Below are 27257 nucleotides of genomic sequence, written 5' to 3' on the forward strand. Positions count from 1 at the left end.
CATTGGGAATTAGAGTGGCCTCAAAGTGACATTGCAAAGTGGATACTGGCCAACGTGTCAAACAGGCTGAATTTCAAAAGAAGTGATGTGGGGGTCAGAGATCAGGTTTAGGGGTGAGGAGTGGATGTGTGTTTTGGAAGGGAGGGGTCTGGGAATTGTTAGAGGGCACCTGGGATTACTTTCCAGAAAGTGATACTGCTGCCCAGAGGTTGGGGTATCAAGAATGCAAACCAGCATTATGTTTTTGGCAGAAAGAGTACTTATCTTTTAAAGGTAAAAGGCCCCATATTCCAGCAACTAGGCTGACTCATTCCCATTATGGTGTTAAGATTTGGCTCCTTTTAATGGGGAGTGGGATCCGGTATAGTCACTATAAGAGAGGGATAGACAGGGCTGCTAGAAGGTAGGGGATTCATTGGGAGGCGGAGTTGGCATAGTGTGGAACCCTCCCTCCCAAGTTTACGCTCTTTGGTGTGCAGAATACAGTGTAGGTGGTAGGGAATTTAATCCCCAGGACTAGTTTCCCGCAGCAGGAGATTGTGCTTCTGGCCAGGCCCCTTTTTTTTTCAAGCAAGCTGCAGGCTTCGCCTCGGCCCTAGAAACCGGATAGGCCTCTCCGTGCGTTCTCAACCTAACCCGCGGTGGCGGGGGAGGGGGAAGCTCTCTCTAGTCCCGCCCTTTGCGCTGTTTTGCGTCCTTGCGCCTTTGGTGAGTGGCAGTAGGGTTTAGCCAATGAGGACGTGGGGCGGGCGGGAGCATCAAGTTAGGTTGCGCAGGAGAAGGGGGGGAACTGGTGCTGGAGAGACAGCGAGAGGGGCGAACCGGCCCCCCACGGCCACTGCAGGTAAAGGCACCTCTCTTACCCCGCTGGGGTGAGGCACAGCTTCTTTTCTCCTTCAGGTTTTGTCGGGCCTCCCAGCCTGTAGCTTCCGCCCTAACATTGCTCCCACCCGGGCATCCACACCCCCCCCCCCCCCCGCATCTTCCCGTCTTGGCCATCCCCACCCTGGAGGGCACCCCGCTAGCTCCCTCCGTCAAGTGCATGTACCTCATTTCCATTTTGGAGGCGCCAGTTGCCTGAAATCTCCCCCCTTTGCTGTATGGGCCTTCCTGGCACCAACCCCGGCAGTATGAGCAGGTAATGTACCCGGGTCCCCGCCACCCCCACCTCCAGTAGCGTTTCCCTCTCAATCAAGCCCTCACTTCCTTACCTTTTTTCTTCTCTTCTTTTATATGAGTACATAATTTTTATAGTTTCTCTTTTAACCCCTGAATATACGTACATGCTTTTAGCTTTCATAGTTGCCTATTTTACTTTCTTTCCCTGTTTATTCAGAAAGGCTCACTTTACCAGCCATGTTTGCCCCCAAATGTCTATACCTCTGATTGAGGTGCGAGTGCTTTTTCCTTCAATAATTGGGAAAACAGAAACAGAGTAGCCACACATTTGGCATTGGGAATGGTGAAGATGTAGAAGATGGCCTAGGATCCTGATCTTCTTGAGGAAATCTTTTGAGTGGCTCCAAGTTGAGAGCTCCATTTCTTAGGGTCTGTGTCCTTCCATCCTGATCCCTTGCTGACCCTAAATTGTGATTACATTCACCTTGGATGCTTATTTCCCATTTCTTTATAAGATTTGAGACTCTTTGAGTCTTATAAATGTCTCCATGGTACAGTTTTTAAATTCTTCTTTTCAAAAATTACGTTGGTGATTTTCATTTTAGGCCTTCCGGTTATTTCAAGGGATTTCTCATTTAGATTGAGCTGCTTCTACCTATCTTGTGTTTCAATAACATGTGTATATGTCTGTCTTCAGCTGATCCTCTTGAAAGGATACAGTTTCCAATAACAAGATTTGTACTTTGAAGTAAAATAGTTCTTTTCCAAATCTTGGAGCAGTCAAAAGGTTAACTGGGCATGGGTGGTATTTTTTGGAAGTGCATATTACCCAAAAAAGTATTTTGGTAAATACTTTTTTGGTAAATACAGTATTTGTCACTGTGGCATTAGTTCATTATATTCTAAGAGGGTGGGCAGTACAGATAAGTCTGGAGAATGGATGTTTGTAGTTCATTTTATGTAATTTTATCTATTAGACAGCTAGACTAATCTCTGTTGCAGTGTTTCTCATCCATCGTAAACAATAAATTATGATAAACTCCCTTTTGAGAGACCATAAGAAATCTTATCCTACCAGAGAGATGTTTGGTAACCCTTCCTAAACCAGGCATGCTTCTCCCATCACCCTCCCCCATCTCCCCATCCCCCAGTTGCCTTTTACAGATCTTCAGTGGCCAAGATTTTGTTTGGTTTTACTTAGTATACCTAAACAATGAGATGTGTTTTCCTCTTCCATTTGATAAATATAAAATTATGACATTGAGTACACATTTCCAAACCGCACATACTTTTCAGCCCCTAGTTGAGAATCACTGCTTTGTTGAAAGGTATGGGGAGATTGCAATGAAAAGTAGATAATAGTATGAAACAAAGTCCTTTATGATCAGACAAGGTGTTTTTGAAATGGGCCAGGAGAAGGAGACCTGTAAAATAAAAACAGGAGAGTTGAGACTCTGTGGATTCCTTAAAAAACAAAAACAAAGCAAGAAGAGCTATAGTAAAGGTGATAAATCTGCAGAAGAACATCGGTTTATCCTTACTTCATGGAGGAGGAATAGTTGGAGGTGAAATGAAAGGCTATTGTATAAAGTATTTGTCTAGCATTAACTTGTTATATGGAGATTATAGATAGGTAGCCTTGGATTCTAACTTACTAGCATGTTCCATTTCTCCCCAACTCCTACCCACCCCACCAAGGTTTCTGTCATTAGTTTAAAATTATAGTAAGTGATCGGGCGCCTAGGTGGCTCAGTCGGTTAAGTGGCCGACTTTGGCTCAGGTCATGATCTTGCAGTCCGTGAGTTCAAGACCCGCGTCAGGCTCTGTGCTGACCGCTCAGAGCCTGGAGCCTGTTTCAGATTCTGTGTCTCCCTCTCTCTCTGACCCTCCCCCATTCATGCTCTGTCTCTCTCTGTCTCAAAAATAAATAAACGTTAAAAAAAAAATTAAAATTATAGTAAGTGATGAAGTGCAATCATCAAACTCTTGTCTTTCCTTTTGAGCATATACATATGTTTCTGTTTGGGGCAGTGATAGGCCAGCACCAGCTTTTCATTCTCGCTATGAAAAAAGGCTGATATGATTTCTTTATCTAGGCAGTTGTTTTACTGAGGGATATCTAAGTGCTTCGTGTATTTGAATGCTTAACATCTACTTATTGTTACTACCAGGATTTCAACCATAGAAAGAGAATTCATGTGATACATTGAGCTTGGTAGAAAAGACCAGATGTGGATATAGCCAGGATGACCCATGAAGTAGGAATAGATGGAGGGGTGAAGAAAATTAGAGGTATGTTGGGAGAAGGTTTCATCTTTTGAGAGTCAAGGACAACTTAAACATGGGAGTTAGAAAAGAAGCAGGAGACTAGGATTAAAAACATACATACAAGATGAATTAGGTCAGTAGAGGTGAGTTGATGTGACGGGACTGAGAAGTGGTGAAACTTGGTGGTGTGGCATGAAGTCACTGGTGATGTTTTTATTTTTGATTTTTTTAATGTTTATTTTTATTTTATTTACTTATTTTTAGTGTTCTATTTATTTTTGAGAGAGAGAGCTCACAAGCTAAGAGAGGGGCAGAGGGAGAGGGGGACAGAGAATCCAAAGTGGGCTTTGCACTGATAGCAGCGAGCCCAGTGTAGAGCTGGAATCATGAGTTCTACAAACCATGAGTTCACTTTGGCTCATGACCTGAGCCAAAGTTGGTCGCTTAACTGACTAAGCCACCCAGGTGCCCCCTTTTTAAATTTTTTTAAAGTTTATTTATTTTGAGAGAGAGAGCATGAGCAGGGGGAGGGGCAGAGAGAGAGGAAGAGAGAGAGACCCAGGCAGGCTCCATGCTGTCAGTGCAGAGCCCGACACAGGACTCGATGTCACAAACTATGAGATGTTGGGGCGCCTGGGTGGCTCAGTTAGTTGAGCGTCCGACTTCAGCTCAGGTCACGATCTTGCGGTCCGCGAGTTCGAGCCCCGCGTCGGGCTCTGGGCTGATGGCTCAGAGCCTGGAGCCAGCTTCCGATTCTGTGTCTCCCTCTCTCTCGGCCCCTCCCCCGCTCATGCTGTGTCTCTCTCTGTCTCAAAAATAAATAAACGTTAAAAAAAAAAATTAAAAAAAAACAAACTATGAGATGTTGACCCAAGCTAAAATCAAGAGTCAGACGCTTAACCATATGAGCCACCCAGGCGCCCCACTGGTGATGTTTTTAAACTATTGGGCCCAGACTGAACGAGGGGAAGAAGAAATTTGGCTCAAAAATTGGGGATGGGGATAAATGACAAATGCACTGATTGACCTTTGAAAACTTATACTTGAGTTGTATGAGGGTAAGGAAATATTTCAGAAACTGTTAGCCTACGTTTTTCCCATGAAAAAGGTGAGATTTCTGTCTGTGATTGAACTGCTGTGGAGGAAAGGAAGAGCATTGGGAGGAATAAATAGTAAGGAGTACTCCCTCTGCCCCAGTAAGGAGTACTGGAAAGGACAAAATTGCCCATGGAAGAAGAGGCAGTTTATAAACTTCTAAGTAGTGGAAACTTGTGTTATAGTTTTTATATGACACCTAACTGTTAGATTTTTTTTAGTGCAACATCTGTGACAGTGAATAGGAGATGAAAGCTAGCAGCAAAGTAGGGCATAACTAGAAAAAAGCTGATGTAGTTAAAACTATTGAGTAGATTTTTATTAAATCAAGAAATATGTATAACTTTTCTGATTGTCATTTTGAGCAACTTTGGGACAGGCATTAAATAGGAGAGGCTGGAGTGAGTTGGTGGAATAGTTTAGCCAGAAGTAGGAAGTGATATGAATCCTGGGGGAGATGTGAAGGGTATACAATTACTGAAGCAAGGGAGATCTTGTTTAACATTGGTGGAGATGCCCTGTGTACACTATGATCAGTCTATTCTCTTTGTATCTGGGTTTCGGGGATATTTAGCCACATTATATTGTTTTATAACAATAACTGGAATAAGTTGAGGGGAAAAATAGTTTGTGGGTTGTGTGGAAAATTCTTTAGCAAAGTCTACGTACTGTGCCACTGACAAGTTTCTTCTCTGGTGTCTTTTAAGACAGAAGGTCTTATCAAGCAAGGCTTTCCTGAATTGTCAAGTGTTGACATCATATACAAAGAACAAAGGCTAGTTTTTCATGCATTTTAGCTATATGGTTGATGTACTTACAATACCTTGCTTTAGTTGTAACCTATTCTAACATTTTTATGAACTTAAATCCTCAGACTTGGATTTAGTAAACATGCTTTCATTTATTTGTAGGACAGTTTTTCAAGACGGGAAACTACTGTCTCCTCTTAGAATAGGGAGTACTATCGAATTTTTGTAAGGACTGAATGGTTCATTCCATATACTGCAAGCAAATATATTAATTCGTTAACTATTTTTTTGAGTAGCTACCATGTATGTGATATCCTCCTGGTTCTTTCGGGATCTGCAGATAAATAAGATGTGGTTCCTACCATCCGGGAACTTTTTGTCTCTTGGGGAAAGAGCAGCTGGGCTACCATGCAGGATTGTGCAGGGTGTGCATTGCACATATTCATTATCATCATTGATAACATGTTTAGTATGACAATTTCCAGCAGATGGCAGACAAGCATCTTAAGGAGCAGGCAGCTTTTTATAATTTGCACAAAGGAACATTTGGGCCTTCGGAGGATATGGGCAAGAGACTGGTCATTTTAGTTAACTGTTAAATATAAGTGCTTTAAATCAGGTGCTAATAACACTGGTGGGTATTTAAGGAAGGTGGGAGGACCAAGTCATCACAGATTGCTTTGTGGTTAAAGGGGCGGAGGTTCAGGGTTCTTTTAGAGTAGAAGGAAGATCTTTGAAGGTGGGAAAGATTTCAGATGGGAGAGATGCTTGGGAGTGGGGGTGGGGTGTTCTAGGCAGAAGCTACAGCATAATAGGCAAAGTCATGCAGATAGGAATCACATTAGGGGAACTGTGTAGTCTAGTTGGCCTGGAATGTAGGGTGTATATAGGAAACGATGAGAGAGAAAGTTGGGAATATAAGTGGAACTAAAATGTACAATTCTTTGAATTTTTTGCCAAAGAAGTTTTTGATCTTAAATATGAGAAAGGGGGGAAGGGACTTGAGAACAGAAATAGTATGCATAGATTGATATGTTAATTAGCACAAAGTTTGGGAAACTTCCTGGGTAAAATTACACAATAAGTGTAGCAAGATTATACTGTGAGCTTTAGTTAAAAGTGGTTATTTTTGCCAGTAGTAAGTAAAAGCATATAAAATACAAGGGAAATTTATGAAATACAATATATTCAGAAACCTTTATCTACATTCAGAAGCCTTTATCTACATTCATTGAAATGTTGCTGGTATCTTGTAAAGCTCTGTCAACTTAACCTCAAATGGAAGGCGAATGAATGTTAAATTTCCTGATCTGTACCCAAGAATGATAATTATAAAGAAATGGACACAGACAGCAAAGCTCTTGACAGACAGAAACTTCAGAGTGTGTAGGTGTAAGCCCAAAAAGGGGGTTTTATTTCTTTTATAGATTTAGTTTGAAGCAAAAATGTGGGTATTCTCTCTGCCGTGTCTTTGTCCTCAGATTACCTCACGTTTCCCTCTTTTCTTGTTCTGATGCCAGTTGATATAAAGGGTAGTACCTAAGAAGGAGAGATTTTCTTTGAGGGCACCAACTTTGCTTATTTTTCATTTGTCTTCCTCACAACAGGAGTTTCACCATCTTCCTCTGAAGACCTAGCCATCTTGCTCCATGAAGGTCAGGACAATCTGACATGCACTTGTTTCTTGCCTCTTTTTACCTGAAGAGTAGTCCTCTTCCATTGTGTACATTTTTTTCTTAATAGGGGAGGGGAGGGGAGAGCCAGTACCCCCCCTCCCCTTCCCTCCCTAGACCTTGGGGAAGTACCCTCCATTGCTTTCCCAAGATGGCAGACCCCATCATGGATCTGTTTGATGACCCAAATTTATTTGGCCTGGACTCTCTGACTGATGACAGCTTCAACCAGGTCACACAAGACCCCATTGAGGAAGCCCTTGGACTGCCAAGCTCTCTGGACTCCTTGGATCAGATGAACCAGGAAGGTGGAGGTGGTGATGTGGGGAATTCATCAGCAAGTGACCTGGTCCCCCCACCAGATGAGACAGCCCCCACAGAACTTCCCAAAGAATCAACAGCTCCAGCTCCAGAATCTTTAACTTTGCATGATTATACCACTCAGCCCGTCAGCCAGGAGCAGCCAGCCCAACCTGTATTACAGACACCGACGCCAACATCAGGACTTTTGCAGGTCTCCAAGAGCCAGGAGATCCTGAGCCAAGGGAATCCTTTCATGGGTGTCTCTGCCACAGCTGTCTCTTCCAGTAGTGCTGGAGGGCAACCACCTCAGTCAGCCCCTAAGATTGTTATCCTTAAGGCCCCACCAAGCTCCTCAGTCACTGGTGCCCATGTGGCACAAATTCAGGCCCAAGGTATCACCAGCACAGCTCAGCCCCTGGTGGCTGGCACAGCCAATGGTGGAAAAGTTACTTTTACCAAAGTGCTAACCGGCACTCCCCTTCGACCAGGTGTTTCCATTGTCTCTGGTAATACAGTGTTGGCCGCCAAGGTCCCTGGGAACCAGGCTACTGTTCAGCGCATTGTCCAGCCCAGCCGACCAGTAAAGCAGCTGGTCCTACAGCCAGTTAAGGGTTCAGCTCCTGCTGGAAACCCTGGGGCCACAGGGCCCCCACTGAAGCCTGCAGTTACACTGACCTCTACACCTACCCAGGTGACTTGAGTGAAAGGGGGAGGTGAATTTTGGTTTAGTAGAGGGCCCAGCAACTGTGTGAGAAGAGAGCACATGAGACCAATCTCTAGAAAATCCTGTTTAAATTCTACCTTTGCTTTTTTTTTTTTAAAGTTAATGTTGACAACCCCGTATTTACTACTTACTAGATGAAAGCAGTTAATGTTAACATTTTTTGAGCTCTTATTACATGTTTACACTGTGCCTCGCTGGTGCTGAACAAGACAGACACAGTCCCTGTCCTTACAGAGCTCACAGTCTGCCAGGAAGGCAGACATTAAACAAGAATTCATAGTACTGTATAATATAAAGTTTTATGAGAAATATTGGATGCTGTGGGAACAGTCATTATTTATATTTACAAGACTTACAGAAGCTATATGTTTTCCCTGTTCTTACTGAGATTGTCCTTTATCCAGTGAAAAGGCTAGTTTCTATTGTAAGAAAGTAGAGGTTCTAGCTTCTGAATAAAGGGCCAGATGAGTTTGTGGGGGAGGGGGTAGTATTAAGATAAGTAGGATCAGAGGAAAGAAGGTATGAGGAGGCTGGTTATAAAGACTTCGGTTCTAACAGACTGCCAAAAAAATGGAATGACTACCTTAGAAGATAGCCTTCTGTGAGGAGTTTGTCAAAAATAGGGCCTGACACCCACTGGGCAGAGGTGATAGAAGACTCAGTCAGGACAGCTAGGAGGATGGACAAAATAAAATGTACTCTGTCTTCTGACTCTCAGTTTTTATGGTTCTAGGATGAGGAAAATTGGTGTAAATATTTAAGAGTATACCATTCTTTAATGTCGTGCCTCTCTTGCAATTTCCTTTCTTCACTCTAGGGTGAATCGAAACGCATCACCCTGGTCCTCCAGCAGCCACAGTCTGGAGGTCCCCAAGGACACCGGCATGTCGTTCTAGGGAGTCTACCAGGCAAGATAGTGTTACAGGGCAACCAGCTGGCAGCCCTGACTCAAGCCAAGAATGCTCAGGGGCAGCCCGCCAAAGTAGTAACTATCCAGCTGCAGGTGCAACAGCCACAGCAGAAAATCCAGATCGTACCACAGCCTCCATCATCGCAGCCTCAGCCACCGCCACCACCCTCCACCCAGCCAGTGACACTCTCCTCTGTGCAGCAGGCTCAGATAATGGGGCCGGGACAGAGCCCAGGGCAAAGACTTTCAGTACCGCTCAAGGTGGTGCTGCAGCCACAGGTGAGACTTCCACAGGGAGCAGGGAGGACCAACCTCCTGGCCCCTTGCTGTCACCCTCCACAACCACTCATTGTTGAATGTGGGGTCACTCTAGAGTCACGCCTCTGAACTGAAATGCAGTCTTTTATTCCTTTTACCAGTGGAAATTTTCTTTTAATTATGTCATGAAAAGATTTGAGGGTTATTGTTGGGTTTGGGTTAAGAGATGATTTGTCTAATATAAGTCTTTGAACTGTTTTATTTACAATCTTTTCCTACTATTGTGGAGTAAAAATGAATGGCAATATTCTTTCATTTAAAAGTTGTTTTAAAGAGGCCAGGTGATTGTCACTCCTCCCTCCCTCACCTCTCCCACCTCCCCCACCTCCAGAAAGGTAAAGGTAGGCCAAGAGTAGAATTTGAATTTTTTTACTTTTGGTCTAGCGATTAGTATTGGTTATATTGTTGGAAAATTTTCTAGAATAATGGAGATGGGTATTGACATTAGAAGCATGTCTAAAGGATATTGAAGTTTGGCATAATTCTTGCCTTTTCTCATCTCTTTCCCACTAAAAAACACCTTTGTTTGTTTGTTTAAATGTGTCTAGGTTCAGTCAGACTTGGTCTGAATCTGGTTCTTGAGGAATTAGAGATCAAAAGTTTCTAGCCTATCTGCTTTAGAGCTGGATTTTATTTAGGCCTTGTAGCTACAAGCATGTTGAAATTTTAGTGTCTTTATTTCTGTAGGCTGGTTCTTCCCAAGGGGCCTCTTCTGGGCTGTCCGTAGTTAAAGTTCTAAGTGCCAGTGAAGTGGCAGCTCTGTCTTCACCAGCAAGCTCTGCTCCTCATACGGGGGGCAAGATAGGAATGGAGGAAAACCGCAGGCTGGAGCACCAGAAGAAGCAAGAGAAGGCAAATCGGATTGTAGCAGAGGCTATTGCTAGGGCCCGTGCCCGGGGTGAGCAGAACATACCTCGAGTCCTAAATGAGGATGAGTTGCCCAGTGTTCGGCCTGAGGAAGAAGGTGAAAAGAAACGCAGGAAGAAGAGCAGTGGGGAGAGGCTCAAGGAAGAAAAGCCAAAGAAGAGCAAAACATCGGGTACCTCCAAAACTAAGGGCAAGAGTAAGCTGAAGTGAGTACAACCCTCTGCTTTTTTGTTGGGGCCTTTGAGGGCAGTGTACTTGTTTTTAAATGAAAAGGTTTATGTGTATTATTGTTTATTTATTTTTGAAAGAGAGAGCGCAAGCTGGAGAGGGACAGAGAGAGAGGGAGACGCAGAATCCGAAGTAGGCTCCAGGCTCTGAGCTGTCAGCACAGAGCCTGATGTGGGGCTCGAACCCATGAACCGCGAGATCATGACCTGAGCCGAAGTGGGACGCTTAACCTACTGAGCCACCCAGGCACCCCCAGCGCACTTGTTTTTAAATTAGTTGCTAGAGCATGTGACTCTTGATCTCGGGGTTATAAGTGTGAACCCCCGCATTGGGTGTAGAGATTACATTAAAGAAATCTTTAAAATAAATAAGTAACTAAGTAAGTAAGTTACTGTTGAGAGGAACTACTTGTATTTAGCAGCTACATAGTTCAAGGTAATCTGTTTGTCATAGAGGATAATAAGGCCTTTCTTTTCTCTATCCCAATGCTTTTATGATTTGTTAAACAGAAATTTGCAAATTAGCGTATTTTGAAAGAGAAACACCAAGGCACAGGAAAGATAGCCAACTATTGTGTTGGGAGTTATGTTAAAAGTTGCCTATGTTTGTATATGTCTTCCTGATTTTATATCGCTGTGGTGTGAGATTTCTCACTATCCCCCCTACCACCCACATCAGTAAAAGAGCTGCTGGAGATGTAGCTGCCCTGTTCTTGCATCTCATCTGTGAACTAGAGAAGATTTCAGCAACGAGTGTCAGCCTGAAGCAGTGTTGTCAGAACCAGGGCTTGTCACGTTTGAGCGTCCCCTCTTTCTCATCCACGTCTTGTAGCCTCATTCCTTTCTCCCTAACTTCTACCCCTGGGAGTCTTCAGGCTTTGTGGTGGAATTATAATAATGCTTTATATTTGCAGAAGATTTTTCAGCTTTTAAGAAAAAATTCATGTGTCCTATCTTAGTTCATCCTCAACAACTGTCAACCAGGTATTGTCATCAGTGTTTATTGTATAAATAAGGAAGCTAATGCCCAGCTAGTGACAGACCTGAAACTAAAAGTGAGGCCTTGCAGTTCTTGGCCCAGTATTTATTCCACTGTCTTAGCCACCTTTCTTCAGGTATTTGTGAGTACAGTAGTAGCAAGGATTTGTCAAATCTGATGTAAAGGTCAGCCCATGGCTTAGATACCCCAGTATCTTCTTTTTTCAGACACCTTGCTGTATAGCTGTGTGTCCCCTCAACTCCTCAACTGAAGAGCTAGACACTTCTATCAGGAAGTTTCATTCATATACGATGGGTTAGGTTAATTATATTTTTTATCTCCTAAATGAATTTGGCCCTTACTGAAAATGAATTTGGTTTTTCCTTTTTTAGCACCATCACCCCTGTGGTGGGTAAAAAGAGAAAGCGTAATACTTCATCTGATAATTCAGATGTAGAAGTCATGCCTGCCCAGTCACCCCGGGAAGATGAAGAAAGCAGCATTCAGGTAAAAGGATCCCAAACGAACTTAGTAGATAAATCATGTTTAATTCTGGCAGACAAACCAGGAATAGATACGAGAGACTATGAGCCTATGTACATTTTAAGAATGTTTCTATAAGAGAGGTAGGCCTAAAAGGTAAAAGAGGTGGGGCCTGGTCATGGTTGTCTCTTTTAAATGTTGAGGTTTTTTTAGCTAAAAAGCAATTACTATACAAATAACAATACTCATTTCCAAAATTCTAGTGTTTCAAAAACTAAGCAAGTATGAAATAATGTGCATGGTTGTTGTTATGGCTCTGTCAGTACTTTGGTTTCTCTTAGAACTGTCCATCTATCTATTTGCCTTACCTTTTCTACACTTCAGGGTTCTGACTCTCTGAACTGGGTGCTTAGGCACAGTGTTTTTTCCTACCTTTTGAAGATGAGAAACATTGAAAGAAAATAAAAGAAGCTGGACCAGAAGCTGGACTAAACTTAGTCCTCTGTCTCTCATTGTTGCTTTACGGTACCACCTTTGGCTCTAGTTTCCAACCATACAAAGAACCTGGTATTAAGATTTGGGAGACCCATGGTTCTTCTAAGTAGCACTGTGGGCCTGGCAGATTTACTTAGCTTCTATGTCTGTGTCTGAATTTTTCCTTAGTAAATGAAGGTTTGGACTAAACGAACCTTAAGTGCTTCTCTAGCTGTTAATATTTATAAATGCGTACCTTCTTTCTTGATACACGTTCAGTACATTGGCTAACTGATACCTGGGTTTTTCTGGGGAAATTAACATGTGAGAATAGCCAAGAAATTATTGAAAAGAAAATTGAGGCAAAAATTATCTTTAACAGACATTAGAGCATATTATGATATAATAATTACTAAGAGTTTGGAATCAGAGAAGAAATAACATTAATAAAGATAATAGAGGGGCACCTGGGTGGCTCAGTTGGTTAAGCTTTCCTGCTTCGGCTCAGGTGATGATCTCAGTGGTTGTTGAATTCGAGCCCTGCGTCAGGCTCTGCACTCTCAGCACTGAGCGTGCTTCTGATTCTCTCTGCTCCTTGCTTGTGTGCTCTATCTCTCTCTCTCTCTCTCTCTCTCTCTCTCTCTCCAAAATAAATAAATAAACATTTAAAATAAAGAGAATAGAGTCTAGAAATAGATTCAAATGGTTATGAGAATTTAGTATATGAATTTAAATGCCATTTTAAATCAGTGGAAAGAAAAAAATATTAAATTATGTTAGAACAACTGGAAAAAAAAAACTGGATTTCTTGTGTCATTCCTCAAATACTAGTTTAATCAAAGGTCCAAATGTAAAACTTGAAATCATGAACTTTCTATAAAACATGGATGGATTTTTAAAATAATTATCAAGTAAAGTAGATCTTTGTAAGGGGGCATTAAAATTCATAATTCATAAATGGAACATTTATTTGACTATAAAAATTATACATGTATAACAAATAACTCTACAAATAATGTAGTGGCTAAGAGCATAAACTCTGGAGCAAGAATTCCTCGATTCTCATCTTAACTCTACTAATATTGTCACTTCAGGCAAGTTTATTTAACCTCTTGGTGCCCCGATTTCCTTATTTCTAAAATGCAAGTAATAATGCCTACCAAGTAGAGTTATTAGGAGTATTAAATGTAAGCATTTATGAAGGAGAGAGAACAGTGCTTAGCTCATGGTAAGAGAGCATAGAAAGAGTTATGTATGTATATGTTAAATAAAGGGCTAAATTAAAAAAGTAAAGGCAAATCGTTGTAATACAAGAAATACAAAATTTTAAAGGTGGTGGATTAGTTTGCTAGGGTTGCCATGATAACATACCACAGACTGTGTGGCTTAAACAGTAGAAATTTATCCTCTCACAATTCTGAAGGCTTAGAAGTCCAAGATCAAGGGGTCGGCAAGTTTGGTTACCTTTTAAGACCTCTTTCCTTGGCTTATAGATGGCTACTTTCTCACTGTGTTCTTACCTTGTCTTTTCTTCGTGCATAAATCCCTGGTGTCTTTCCATGTGTCCAGATTTCCTCTTCTACGGATGTCAATCGAGTTGAACTAGGGCCCACCCTGTCAGTCTCATTTTAACTTACTTCTCTAAAACTCTTGTCTCCAAATACAGTCACATTCTGAGGTGTACTAGGGATTAGGTTTTCAACATAAGAATTTTGGGGGATATAATTTAGCCCATTATAAATGGTAATGCCAGTGTTGGCAGTGGATTTAAGGAACAGCAAGCAGCTGATGGGAGTGTTGAAACACTCTTTTTGGTGAGTCAGTGTTTCAGTATGTAACAATTTGAAATGTCAATGCCTTTTGACTCCGTGATTCTGCATCTAGGAAACTCAAAAGTATGTAATGATGTATGTGTATCATAGCAATATTTGCAATAGCAGAAATGGCCAAAAATTCACTGTCTGTGGTGGAGAAATAGTTAATAAAATTCTGAAAATCCATGCACTAGAACACTACATGGCAGGGAGCCTGGGTGGCTCAGTCATTTGAGCATCCAACTCTTGGTTTCGGCTCAGGTCATCGTCTCGCAATTTCATGATATTGAGCCCCGTGTTGAGCCCACGCTGTGCGCTGCCCACATGGAACCTGCTTGGGATTCTCTGCCCCTCCCCCACTCAGGCTGTCTCTGTCTCTCTCTCTCAAAAAAAAAAAAGGAATACTACCTGGCAATTAAAAACAATGAAATAGAGGGGCGACTGGCTGGCTCAGTCAGTAGAGCATGTGACTCTTGATCTTGGGGTCTTGAGTTCAAGACCCACTTTGGATGTAGAGATTACTAAAAAGAAAGAAAGATAAAATAAAGCATTAAAAAAATAAAGGGGCACATGGGTGGTTCAGTCAGTTAAGCATCTGACTCTTCATTTCAGCTCAGGTCATGATCCCAGGATTGTTAGACTGAGCCCTGTGTCGGGCTCCGTGCTGAGCATAGAGCCTGTTTGGGATTCTCTCTCTCCTTCTCTTTCTGCCCCTCCACTGCTTGTGCGTGCACTTGGCTTCTCTCTCTCAAGATAAAATAAATATTTAAAAATAAAATGAAAACAATGAAGTAGAGTAGGTGTGCTTATTGTGGAAAACTCTCCATATCAAATGAAAAAAAAATCTAGGTGTAGAATAATATATATACTCTCTCTTTAATAACATTTAGAGAGTGTGTGTGTATGTGTGTGTGTATGTGTGTGTATACAAATAATACATGTTTATATATCCATTTTTTTTTCCTGGAAGGATGCACAAATATTTTTAGGAGAATGTTGAAGAGTAAGTGGGTCATGATTACCATGCTCTCATTTTTGTACTTTGGAACTTTTAAACCTCATGACCATTTGCCTTTTTGTTTTTTAGGTTAAAAAAATATATATGTGAGAAAAATTACAGTAGGGCACAGAAGTAGACACTATGAATATCTCCCAGTCTAGACCCCAGCCTCACAGTCCCCCACTTCTCTTCCCCAGAGGTAACCTCTGTTACCAATATTTTGTGTATCCTTCCAGAAATATTCTTTACTTTCATGAACATTACTTCCACTAATAGGGAATATTGTATTTATATGTACTTTTCTATACAGTCCTTATTTTCTCCAATAATGTATCTTGGAGATTATTCTTTATCAGGAAAGATCAATCTAGCCCACCTTCTTTGTATTATGAAAATTTGAAATGTACACCAGAGTAGAGAGGTAATTTAATGAAGTCCTGTGTTCCATCACCCCAAAAATTCTCTTGTACTCACTTCAGTTAGGCTACCCTCTTCCCATAGGCAACCGTTGTTCTGATTTCTCTTTACCATAGATTAAACTTAACCTATTCTTGAACTTCATGTAAACAGAATGACAGTATGATTCCATTCTTTCAGCATAATGTTTATCCATTCTTCTATTGATGGGCATTTGGGTTGTTTCCTGTTTGGACCTGTTGTGAATAAGGCTGCAGTGAACAGTCTTAGTCGTACTTTGTGGACACAGGTTTTCATTTTTCATAGCTAAATCTAAGGAATAGCATTGATAGACCAGAGGGTAGTTATACATATAAACGTATAACTTTGTAAGAATCTGTCAACTTTTTTTAGTATTATTTTATTTTACATTTATTTTTGAGAGGCAGAGAGAGTGTGAGTGGGGGAGGAGCAGAGAGAGAAGGAGACACAGAATCCAAAGCAGGCTTCAGGCTCAGAGCAAGCTGTCAGCACAGAGCCCGACACAGGAGAGAGAAAATCCGAAGCAGGCTCAGCACTATAGGGCTCGAACCTATGAACCATGAGATCATGACCTGAGCTGAAGTCAGACCCTTAACTGACAGAGCCACCCAGGTGCCCCAAACATCTGCCAACTTCTAAAGTGATTGTGTCATTTTACATTTTCATCACTAATGAGAGTTCCAGTTCCACATCTTCAGTATTTGGTGTTGTCAACTACCCCATTTTTTTTTTTCTTTTTTTCTTTAAAACAGAGAATTGGGTGCAGTGTGAGAGTGGGGAGGGCAGAGGGAGAGAGAGAATCTTAAGCAGGCTCCATGCTTAGTGCAGAGCCCAACATGGGACTTGATCCCACAACCCTGGGATCATGACCTGACCTGAAATCAAGAGGACACTCAACTGACTGAGCCACCCAGGTGCCCCTACCCCATTCTTTTTCTTTTTCTTTTTCTTTTTCTTTTTCTTTTCCTTTTTCTTTTTTTTATTTTAAAACATATTTATTTATTTTGAGAGAGAGAGAAAACGTGCACATATGCATGCACGATTGTGTGAGCAGGGGAGATTTTTAAACATTTTATCTGGAGAGAAAGAGAGTGTGTGTGTGTGCTTGTGCGTGGGGGAGGAGCAAAGAGAGAGAGAGGAAGAGAGAATCCCAAGCAGGTTCTACGCTGTTGGCGCAGAGCCCAGTGCGGGGCTTGATCCCAGGAACTTCAAGATCGTGACCTAAGCTGAAATCAAGAGTCAGGCACTTAACCAACTGAGCCCATTCTTTTTAAATAGTTCTATGACAGTGGCGTCTAGGTGGCTCCGTTGATTTTGGATTTTGGCTCAGATCATGATCTCATGGTTTGTGAGTTCGAGCCCTATAGTGAGTGCTGATCCTGCTTGGGATTTTCTCTCTCCTCCTCTCTCTGCCCCTCCCCCCCCTCAAAAAAAAAAAAAGAAGAAAGAAAAAAGCTTAAAAACAGTAAATAGTTGTGTAGCATTCCAGTTTGTACTGTAATTTGTTTAACCAGTCCCCTATTGATGAGCATTTAGGTTTTCTCTGCTCTTCTACTACCACAAATAATGCTACAAAGATTTGTATACTTGTTCAGATTTATTTGTAGGCTAATACCTTTGAAGTGGAATTGCTGGACCAAAAGGTATTTTCAGATTTTCTTTTATAGAGGTTATGTCCATGTGCATTCTCACGGAGTTCCTCTTTCAATATTTGGTCAGACTTTCTGATTTTTGCCAGTCTGTTAGGTGAAAAAAAAAAAGTATCTCCGTTTAGTTTTCAGTTGTAATTGTTTTATTATTATGAGTGTGAGCATCTTTTTACATTTAAGACCTTTTTTTTCCACTGTATCCATGTTATTTGCCTATCTTTCTGTTGTGTTATGGATCTTTTCTTAGTCACTCAAAAGAACTCTGCTTAGGATATGTATCATGTGATGTTTTCCTTCTCAATTCATTATTTGTCTCAGCTTTGTTACGATATTATATAAATATCTTAAATTTTGCAAGGTCAAATTTATCAATTTATTAGAAACACCTTCCCTACTACAGGATTATTAAAAAATTCTTCCTCATTTTCTTTCAGAAATGTTACGTCTTTTCTGGGGTGCCTGGGTGGTTCTGTCATTTAAGCATCCAACTCTTGATCTCAGCTCAGGTCTTGATCTCAGGGTCATGAGTTCAAGTCCCATGTGGCGGGGGTGGGGGAGGAAGCTTGAACTTAAAGAGAAAAAGAAATGTTATATCTTTTCTTTATAAGATTTTTAAGATCTTTTAAATTTTTTATTTTTATGTAATTTAGTTTCACCCTCTAGATGGATGGCCATTTGTTTCCATTCCCATTTATAGAATAATCTACTTTTTCCTCACTCATTAGAGGTGCTATTTTTATTATGTTCTAAATCCACAAAAGTATTTTAGTCTATATTTGGACATTATTTCATTGACCTGTTTGTCTTGGAGAGGTACCAACCCTTGTTAATTAGTATAGCTCTGTATTGTCCTTAAAATCTGGTAAGGCCAAGCACACATTTTTAATTTTTTCTGGTTATTCTTAGATGTCTTTTTCTTTCTTTGAATTTTGGGATCAGCTTATCTAATTAAGAAGTTTTATTTTGTCCAATTCATGTAATTAGAATTGATTCTTCTTATTCCAGAACAATGTATTTTACTATTTATTCAAGTCTTTTTTAAGTCCTCTGGGAGTGTTTTAAAGTTTTTTACATATAGATTTTATATATTTCTTACTAAATTTAATTGTTTAGATAAATAATCTTTTTGTTTTCATATATAGCATCTTTTCTTTTATATATTTTATGGCTCAGTCTATATAAGAATGGTATTGATTTTTTAAAATTGGTGTTATCTCCCAGGGAAGTTTGCTCAATATTAGTAGTTCGACATCTGATAATTCATTTAATTCTTAGGGGTTTTTCAGGGATATAGTCATGATTGAAAAATAATAATTTTATCTCTCCATCCTTCCCAGTTTTTTATCATGAGCTATAAAGTATTACTTAAAAAATGTTTTGCTCAGCCACTTGAAAGAGTAAGGTAAATCTAAATGTATCGATACAGAAAACATCTTTAAGAAATATTATTAACAGAAAAGTGGCAGAACAATACTATAATCATCACATGGTATGATTCTATTTATTAAAACAAAAAAACCTAGAATGAAAAGAAACAAAAACCAGAAACAAAACATTCTTGCACCTTTGCACTTCAGGTTTGCTCCTTGTGGAAAGTACATTGCACCTTGCAGGTTGAGTCGTGTTGCAGTTTATTAGAGCTTCTTGCCAGTAGTACCCAGGTTACTTTCAGGTGGATTCTTGTTCTTTGATTTAAAAGAAAAAATTCCGGGACGCCTGGGTGGCTTGGTCAGTTAAGTGCCTGACTTCGGCCTAGGTCATGATCTCGTGATTCGTGAGTTCGAGCCCCACAACTGGCTTGGTGCTGACAGCTCGGAGCCTGAAGCCTGCTTCCAGATTCTGTGTCTCACTCTGTCTCTGCCCTTCCCCTGCTCATGCTCTGTCTCTCTCTGTCTCTCAAAAATAAATAAATGTTAAAAAAAAAAAAAAATTCAGCAAATGAATAGGAATTTGGTACATAAAATAAATTGCGTGATTTGACATCACATAAGTTGGTAAATAAGTTCTTTATCTTTTGGTTTGATTTTTCATAGGGATTTTAGAGTAAAGTCTAAGTATATGACTAAAGGCAAATAGTTTTTTAAAGGTTTTCTCTTCGAGAGATCTATACAGTTATTTTAACCATTCTTGCCTCTACAGAAGAGACGCTCAAACCGCCAAGTTAAGCGAAAAAAATACACAGAGGATCTGGATATAAAGATCACAGATGATGAAGAAGAAGAAGAAGTGGATGTAACTGGTCCAATAAAAACTGAGCCTATCCTCCCTGAACCAGTGCAGGAACCAGATGGCGAGACTTTGCCTTCCATGCAGTTCTTTGTGGTAAGCTGAGAACTTAAGCAATATGAGAGGTTGTCCTTCTCCTCAGAGTCTCTGTTGACTGACTGCATCTTTTGCTACAGGAGAATCCCAGTGAAGAAGATGCAGCCATAGTAGACAAAGTGCTTTCCATGCGGATTGTGAAGAAGGAGGTGAGGCCTTAACCTTTAATGTCAGCTCATAATGCTACATTCACAGACTTTATTTAATGAGCACCTTTGGATGTCAGGATAAATTACTGCAGTGTAATTATGAAATATGGTGGAGGTAAATTAGCTAGAAAATAAGAACTGTTTTCTTGCCTCCTCTTTTGCTTACCTGTTTAAAATGGATGAAGGCTTATTTTTTCCAACTATGAGACCTCTTATATTGAAGTACCAGATTAGTTCTTTAATCCCTCAGTCAGTAATATACTTGGGGCATTGGTATGAAGCTCTACTAGAAGTAGTGGAATTTAAGGGTTATTTCTTTGACAAATGAAGTATTAATAACTCTAATGTTTTTCTTCTCAGCTTCCTTCTGGACAATATACTGAAGCAGAAGAATTCTTTGTCAAGTACAAGAACTAGTATGTGATCCGTGCAAAAAGCTTTTCACCCTAATCTCCACAGGGTTGTAAAAAGTTCTCCTGTATAGTCTTTCCTGGGTGGGAATATATCCCCTTTTTGTAGTCTCCTAGCCTAAATTGTTTTCATTGAGGAAAATGTCTATTCAGAGAGAAATTCAGGAATTGTCATGAATCTTACTATTCCTGGCAGGAAGGTAGGATAAAGGTGATTCCTGATAAAATCTTTTGTGATCCTCTATACCTTAGTCTGACACTAAGACCTTGCTTCTCAGACTGTGGTCCATCAACCAAAAGAATTAGCCTCATTTGGGTGCTTGTTAGAAATGTGTACTTTCAAGCCTGCCCCAGACCAGGTATTCGTGTGCAAAATCAAGTTAAAGAAGCACTAACCTAAGAGACTATCTCCCACTTAAACATGTTGTACTCATTGTGCCTGCTTCTGGCTAATCCCCAAACCTAGCCAACCACCTCTCCTTTCTCACACCATGACTGGCTGTTTCCATCCCCTTCAGCTCCTATCTGCACTGTGAATGGGCTACCATCTCCCAACTAGAGAAGGATAAGAGAATCCATCAAAAACTAAAGCGCTTCAAAACCAAAATGGCTCAGATGAGACACTTCTTCCATGAGGTAATTAGGAATAGGTATTGCCTATCATTTATTTCATAGAAGCATAAATTACTGGAGTCAGCAGTCTTGACTGATTCTTGAAGGTTTATAGTTGCTTTGTGTACGTGGGTATGAAGTCTTAATTTTGATCATTGAACCTTCCTTACTTTATAGCCCCATGCTTTGTTTACCAGGTCTAAATACAGTCTTTGTAAGTTTCTAGAATATTTTAATTTTGACTTGTTCATTATCCATGGAGTATTTTCAAGATGGGTGATAAACTGACCTACAGTCTATTTGAGGCACTCCTAATGTCGGTCTGTGGCAGCCGATGGTATCTGTAGGCATAAGCAAACATGTCGTTAAGAGAGAACACTTATTTTCTATAATTTCTAATCCAGTATATCAAGAAATCGTGATAAAGGAGCTCTAATTTCCCATAGCCATTCTTACTACTGGTTAAACACTGGAGCATTCATAAGGGTCTCTTGAGCCATATTTTAACTCTCCACTTTCCTTTGAAAGCTTTGTGTACACATCCCATTGCCAAACTGCGATTTTTCATCTTTATTATACATACGGTACTAAGTGCCTTGAGAAGACCAATTCCTTTTCAAAGCTTCTTAGAGCTAAAGGGGAAAGGGTCCAGTAGGAAAGGTTGAGGGAAGAAATAATGCAGAGTTTCAGCAGAAAAAGTTCTGCCTGAATACATCTGATAAAGCTAATTTTATACTACCAGGTTTGCCAATAAATGAGTTATTTCTCACATCACCTAGAGATGGCAAGTAGGACCATTTAGGTTTTATAATTTCTTTTTATATGAAAATAATTGGGTTGTGTTTTTTGTCTTTTTTTTTTTTTAATGTTTATTTTTTTATTTTGAGAGTGAGAGGGAGCAGGGGAGGGGCAGAGAGAGTGACAGAAAATCCTATGCAAACTCTGCACTGTCAGTGCAAGGCCTGATGCAGGGCTCAAACTCACAAACCTTGAGATCATGACCTGACCCAAAATCAAGAGTCAGACACTTAATTAACTGAGCCACCCAGGTGTTCCTTCATCTTTGTTCTTTTAATGCCTAATTTGTGAAATGTACAATGAAATTGTAATCCCATTCCAGCTGTACATTAGTACAATTTGTGATTGTTGAACCAACTCTATGAACTTATATGCCAATTAAATCTCCATATGTAGGTAGGCTATTTAACCAAATCAGTCATTCATTTATTCGTCATTTATTATGTGCCAGTCTCTATGGAGAACAAACCAGACATGGTTTGTGTTCTTATCCACCTCACTGTCTAATTGGGAGAGAGAGAGAGAGAGTAAAAAATAATTCAAATCATGATAAGTGCCAAAAAAGAGCACAAGGAGACGTAACGGGTGGGAAAACGCCTACTTTGGATAATTAGGGAAGACTTCTCTGAGAATTCAATTGTGAATAGGAGCAAGGACATGAACCCACGTAAATAGTATTGCTGGCATGGGAATCAGCATATGTGAAAGCCCTGAAACAAGCTGAGGAACTAAAAGGACAGTGGAGTTGATGAACAAAAGAGAATGAATGGCCCAAAATGAAATCAGAAATTTAGGCAAGCAGGTGCTTACAGATCTTCTAAGCACAGTTTGGTTTTAGTTTTGTTTACAAATGAAAATGATTAAATCATTTAAAGCAGGTCAAAGACATAATGCAATGTTCACTTTTATTTGTTTTTGAGAGAGAACACAAGCAGGGAAGGGACAGAGAGAGAGAGGGAAACACAGAATCCAAAGCAGGCTCCAAGCTCTGAGCTGTCAGCATAGAGCCTGATGCGGGGCTTGAACTCACGAACCAGGAGATCGTGACCTGAGCCTAAGTCGGACGCTTAACCAACTGAGCCACCCAGCTGCCCCGCAGTGTTCACTTTTACACAATCACTTACAACTTTGGAGAATGGATTGAAGAGAGTACAGTAAACAATATGGAAGCAGTTGAAGTTTTCTAGATAGGAAGTATCACAGCTTGGAATAGTGTGGTTTCACGTGGAGAGAATGGATAGATTAGAATTGACAGGGCTTGGGGCGCCTGGGTGGCGCGAGAGTCACGATCTCGCGGTCCGTGAGTTCGAGCCCCGCGTCAGGCTCTGGGCTGATGGCTCGGAGCCTGGAGCCTGTTTCCGATTCTGTGTCTCCCTCTCTCTCTGCCCCTCCCCCATTCATGCTCTGTCTCTCTCTGTCCCAAAAATAAATAAAAAAACGTTGAAGAATTGACAGGGCTTGGTGTGATGGCAGGTTTGTGGTCTGAGCAAATGGGTTGAGGTGAGATCATTTATTGAATTATGGAAGATTTTAGAAGCAGCCAATTTGGGAGAAATCAGTTAGTTTAGATTATGTTAACCTTAAAATTCCTTAACACATCTGTAGTTAAGCAGAAAGATATTCAGATCTGAATTTTTTTAGGCTGCAATTAAAATTTTGAGTTTATCAGCATATAAAATAGTTATTAAAACCTTAATGATGATTAAAGTTCCCTCAGGGGCAGGGAGGATTTCTGTCCATAGTTCTGTATTTTCTTATAGAAAGTTCCTTCTCTAATAGAATGGGTGTGAGCTCAGAACCAGTGCTTAAAGAATTCCCCAAAATTTACTTATTTGTTTAAAAAAAATTTTTTTTAATGTTTATTATTTTTGAGAGAGAGAGAGACAGAGAGCAAGCAGGGAAGGGGCAGAGAGAGAGGGAGACACAGAATCGGAAGCAGACTCCAAGCTGTGAGTTGTCAGCACAGAGCCTGATGTGGGGCTCGAACTCAGACCATGAGATCATGACCTGAACTGTAGTCAGTCGCCCAACTGACTGAGCCACCCAGGTGCCCCTTATTTGTTTGCTTTTAGAGAATTCTCCCAAATTTCAAGGTCTGGGTGAAGGAGAAGGAATTGTATGCCAGAGTTACAGGAGAAAGATTAGGAAAAGATATGTCACAAGAAGCACTGGCAACAAGTGTCTGAAGAAAGAAGAGTTTTTTCCTTAAAGTTTCTTTGAGATCTTTGGAGCCGTGGGTTATATATTTTCATATACCATCCAGAGTCGGATGCCAGTGACTTAGAAGAAAAAGAACCAAAGTGATTGAAAATTGGCCAAAACAAAAACCAGAACCAAAATAAAGGGCGGGTGGGGGGGTGCTACTGATGAGACTATGGTGTCTCAGCAAATCCCAGGGAAGGGAGTGCTTAATGGAGAGAATTAGGAATTGTGGAATGCTTTTCAGAGGTAAAGCAAACTGGGAACAAAACTATTTCATTATATTTGGCAATTTGGAGATCATTAATGACCTTGACAAAAATAAGTAGTTCAGTTGTGTGAGGAAAGTGGACGGAAGAGTGGAATGGATGGGCAGGGAAGGTGATGACATGGAGATACCTTGTGTTTAAACCAGTTGGGAAAAATTGGCTATGAAGCAGAACAGAAAAATCATTACAGGGAGATGAAGAGTAATTTAAGATGTGCCTTAATAGAGAATATCCATGTGTTTGTGGGAATGATCCAGTAGAGAGGGATTAAGAAGGTGAGAAGGGATGGAATCCAGACCACATATGGAGAGAATGGCCGCTCTTAGGAGACTTGCTCTGGTAATAGGTGAGAGGATAGGTGCAGGCTCAGGTAAGTTTTTAGAATTTGATACTGTGAAATTTGGGATCTCCCTTCTGAAGACTTCTTTTTAAAAAAAAAAAAAGGTTTTTTTTGAAATAGGATCATCAAAGTAAAGGTGGGGTGGAAGGTTGGGTCTATTGGACAATGATCTTTTGGTCTTACTGTTTGTTTGATAACTCCTTTAGGATGAAGAGCCCTTCAATCCTGACTATGTAGAAGTGGATAGGATATTGGATGAGTCTCACAGCATTGACAAAGACAATGGGGAGGTAAGTTGAGGCATGGAAGAACATGAAAGGTCTTAGATTTCTGCTGGTCTGCTTGCCCATCTTTTATTTTTCAGATATGGCTAAAAAAATCCCTGGGACAAAGAGGTATTTTTGAGTTTTTCTGAGGGCTCTTTGGAATGAAATTGGGAAGATTAAGGGAGTAGGGAGAGAGGCTAAAAGGAAAGCTTTCCATAAAATCAAACATTTGAGAGCTATATTTATAAGTACCAAGAGCTGTATGAACAAGTACTCATTCACCTTGATCTCATTTTCTCTCAGATTTTATATGGGAGACCCCTGACATTCAGTTGAGGGTGAGAGAAGGGGAGAGCAGTAGATACTTCACAAATCTTCATAGTTATAAATGTAAAAATACCTGTGCAGACTCTTAGCTTTCTTCATGTTGTTGAGAATTACTAAGTTTTTAAAAATTTTTTAATGTTTTTATTTATTTTTGAAGGAGAGAGAGAGCATGAGCAGGGGAGGAGCAGAGAGAGAGAGAGAGAGAGAGAGAGAGAGAGAGAGACACAGAATTCGAAGCAGGCTCCAGGCTCTGAGCTGTCAGCACAGAGCCCAATGCAGGACTCAAACTCACAAAATGTGAGATCATGACCTGAGCAGAAGTCAGACGCTTAACCAGCTGAGCCACCCAGTTGCCCCAGAGAATTACTGATTTTTTAAAATGTTTATTTATTTATTTTGAGAGAGTGAGTGTGTGTGAGCAGGGGAAGAGCAGAAAGAAAGGGAGAGGGAGAAAATCCCAAGCAGGCTCCATTCTGGGAGCGCAGAGCCCCACGCAGGGCTCTTTGTCCCATGAGCCAGTTGCGAGGGCTCAACATGGGGCTCAATATTACGAAACTGCGAGATCATGACCTGAGCCCAAATCAAGAGTCAGACACTTAACGGAGTCACCCAGACACCCCAGAGAATTACTTATTTGGTGAACTTACCATCAATGCGTTTTGATTTATCATTAAAACTGATTTGAATCTGTACTTTTTTTTTAATGTTTACTTTTGAGAGAGAGAGAGCCGCAGGGGAGGGGCAGAGAGAGAGGGGAACAGAGGATCTGAAGCAGGCTCCACACTGACAGAGAACCCAGTGTGGGGCTCCAGCCTATGAACGATGAGATCATGACCTGAGCCAAAGTTGGACACTCAACCAGGTGCCCCTGAATCTATACTTTTAAACAGAATGTGGGATTCCCTTCCCACAGATTCAGATTCAGTAGGTCTAGGGTGGGACCCAGAGATCTGTATTTTTAAGTTCGTTCTCCAAGGGATTCTCAGGCATAGCTTCATTGGGAATCAGAGCACTAAAGCTCTGTTAGCAGATTTTACACATGCTAAAACACTTGCTAATACAGATTCATAAATTACTTTTTTCATTTTCCAAGGAAGAATTGTAAAGATCTAAGCCACCAGTGAATTGAACATCCTCTCTTAATTTTTTTGAAACTTACTTAGACTGTGAACAACCATTCCCTTAGAACTTAGTGCTTTCTTTTCACTTTAAGTAGCAGTTTTGGTTTGCTTTGTATGGCCATATTTCATAAAGTTTTTATCACGTCTGACAGTTACTGCTTACCCAGTGACGAGTACAGAACCTTGTTAAGATGTCAGTGCCAGGTGGTGAGCTGGGCCCACTCACAAGTTAAGTGACATGTTTCTATACACCACCCTTACAGGACCTAAAAACTAAAGTCTTCCCTCTGTAAAATTCCAAATTTATTGTATAAGCCTTTAGAGTCACTCAGAACCTTAGACGTCCAAGACCTATTACAGTTCACTATGTCTTCATATCCTAATAGGCATCCTCAGATAACATAGTCTGCTTTTGGGGGTAGGGGTGGGAGTTACTGTTTGTTGTTCATTTGTGGGAGGTGAGTGGGAAACCAACCCAACTATTAGAAAGGACAGGTTAGCTGCTATTAAATTCTTCTCATCATTTTCAGGATCTCAGTCTTCTTAGCCTTGAAAATCTTGTGCTCTCTATCAACATACTTAACTCTTCCAGAAGTAATTGGTCTTTGGTCCCTTTGGACTGTGTTGGAAATGGCAAGACAGAAGAAAATGTTTTAGTTCCCTGGTAAAACTTTTGCTGCCAGTATTGGATATCATCCTATATACCCATTTCCCTCCATCCCCAAAATAAGTTTGCTTTGTCATCCTCTGTACATTACCTAATAGTGGAAATAAGTATTATAAATAATAAAGTATTTGGGACAGTAAATTATGATGCTGGAAATGTGTGAGCTGGACAAATGGCTTTATGTAGAAGGTGACCTGAGTCACTATAATAAAGGAAAGGAGCAACTAAATTAATTCTGGGGATCCCATGATCTGTGACTCTGTTGAGGTACTTAGATATAATCTTCAAATTTCTTGCTGTTTTGAGGGGTATTCTGTGAATTGATCATAGAGATTACTGTTGATTACATTAGGCCCAATATAAAGCTTTTTGTTTGTTTTGGTTTTGGGAGGGAGGGAGGGAGGGAAGGAATCCCAAGCAAGCTCTCTGCCAACAGTGCAGAACCCGATGTAGGTCTCAAACTCATGTACCAGATCATGACCTGAGCTGAACTTGGTTGCTTAACCGACTGAGCCACCCAGGTGTCCCAGCACTAGGCCCAATCTAATTCTTGTTTCATATAAGCCAGAAATGGAAATGCAGTCAGTGCAAAGATCATCTTGAGTAGTGAGAAGAGCCATTTTACCATAGGTCACTGCCCATCCCTTGCAGTAGAACACCTACATAGAGCACAGTACTGTAGGTGGA

The 27257-nt window shown here is 40.7% G+C and overlaps 1 protein-coding gene across 6 annotated transcripts in view; it reads left to right on the forward strand.

Annotated features, from left to right (window-relative positions):
• The window catches only part of CHD8 (chromodomain helicase DNA binding protein 8), a 61735-nt gene that overhangs the window by 13002 nt on the left and 21476 nt on the right, over positions 1 to 27257 (forward strand). For 3 of the 6 annotated variants that reach the window (XM_049613146.1, XM_049613143.1, XM_049613145.1), the window contains exons 2-10: positions 6839 to 7898; positions 8749 to 9120; positions 9847 to 10232; positions 11625 to 11739; positions 19230 to 19412; positions 19493 to 19561; positions 19922 to 19977; positions 20490 to 20607; positions 24396 to 24479. In XM_049613146.1, coding sequence (XP_049469103.1) covers positions 7056 to 7898; positions 8749 to 9120; positions 9847 to 10232; positions 11625 to 11739; positions 19230 to 19412; positions 19493 to 19561; positions 19922 to 19977; positions 20490 to 20607; positions 24396 to 24479 — 2226 coding nt within the window. In that variant the 5' untranslated portion in view covers positions 6839 to 7055. Of the gene's footprint in view, positions 1 to 150; positions 845 to 6838; positions 7899 to 8748; positions 9121 to 9846; positions 10233 to 11624; positions 11740 to 19229; positions 19413 to 19492; positions 19562 to 19921; positions 19978 to 20489; positions 20608 to 24395; positions 24480 to 27257 lie in introns of those variants that run through there. The other 3 variants (XM_049613144.1, XM_049613148.1, XM_049613147.1) reach the window with 3 other exon arrangements.

The sequence above is a fragment of the Panthera uncia genome, assembly GCF_023721935.1.
Source record: "Panthera uncia isolate 11264 chromosome B3 unlocalized genomic scaffold, Puncia_PCG_1.0 HiC_scaffold_1, whole genome shotgun sequence".
NCBI classification, from domain to species: domain Eukaryota; kingdom Metazoa; phylum Chordata; class Mammalia; order Carnivora; family Felidae; genus Panthera; species Panthera uncia.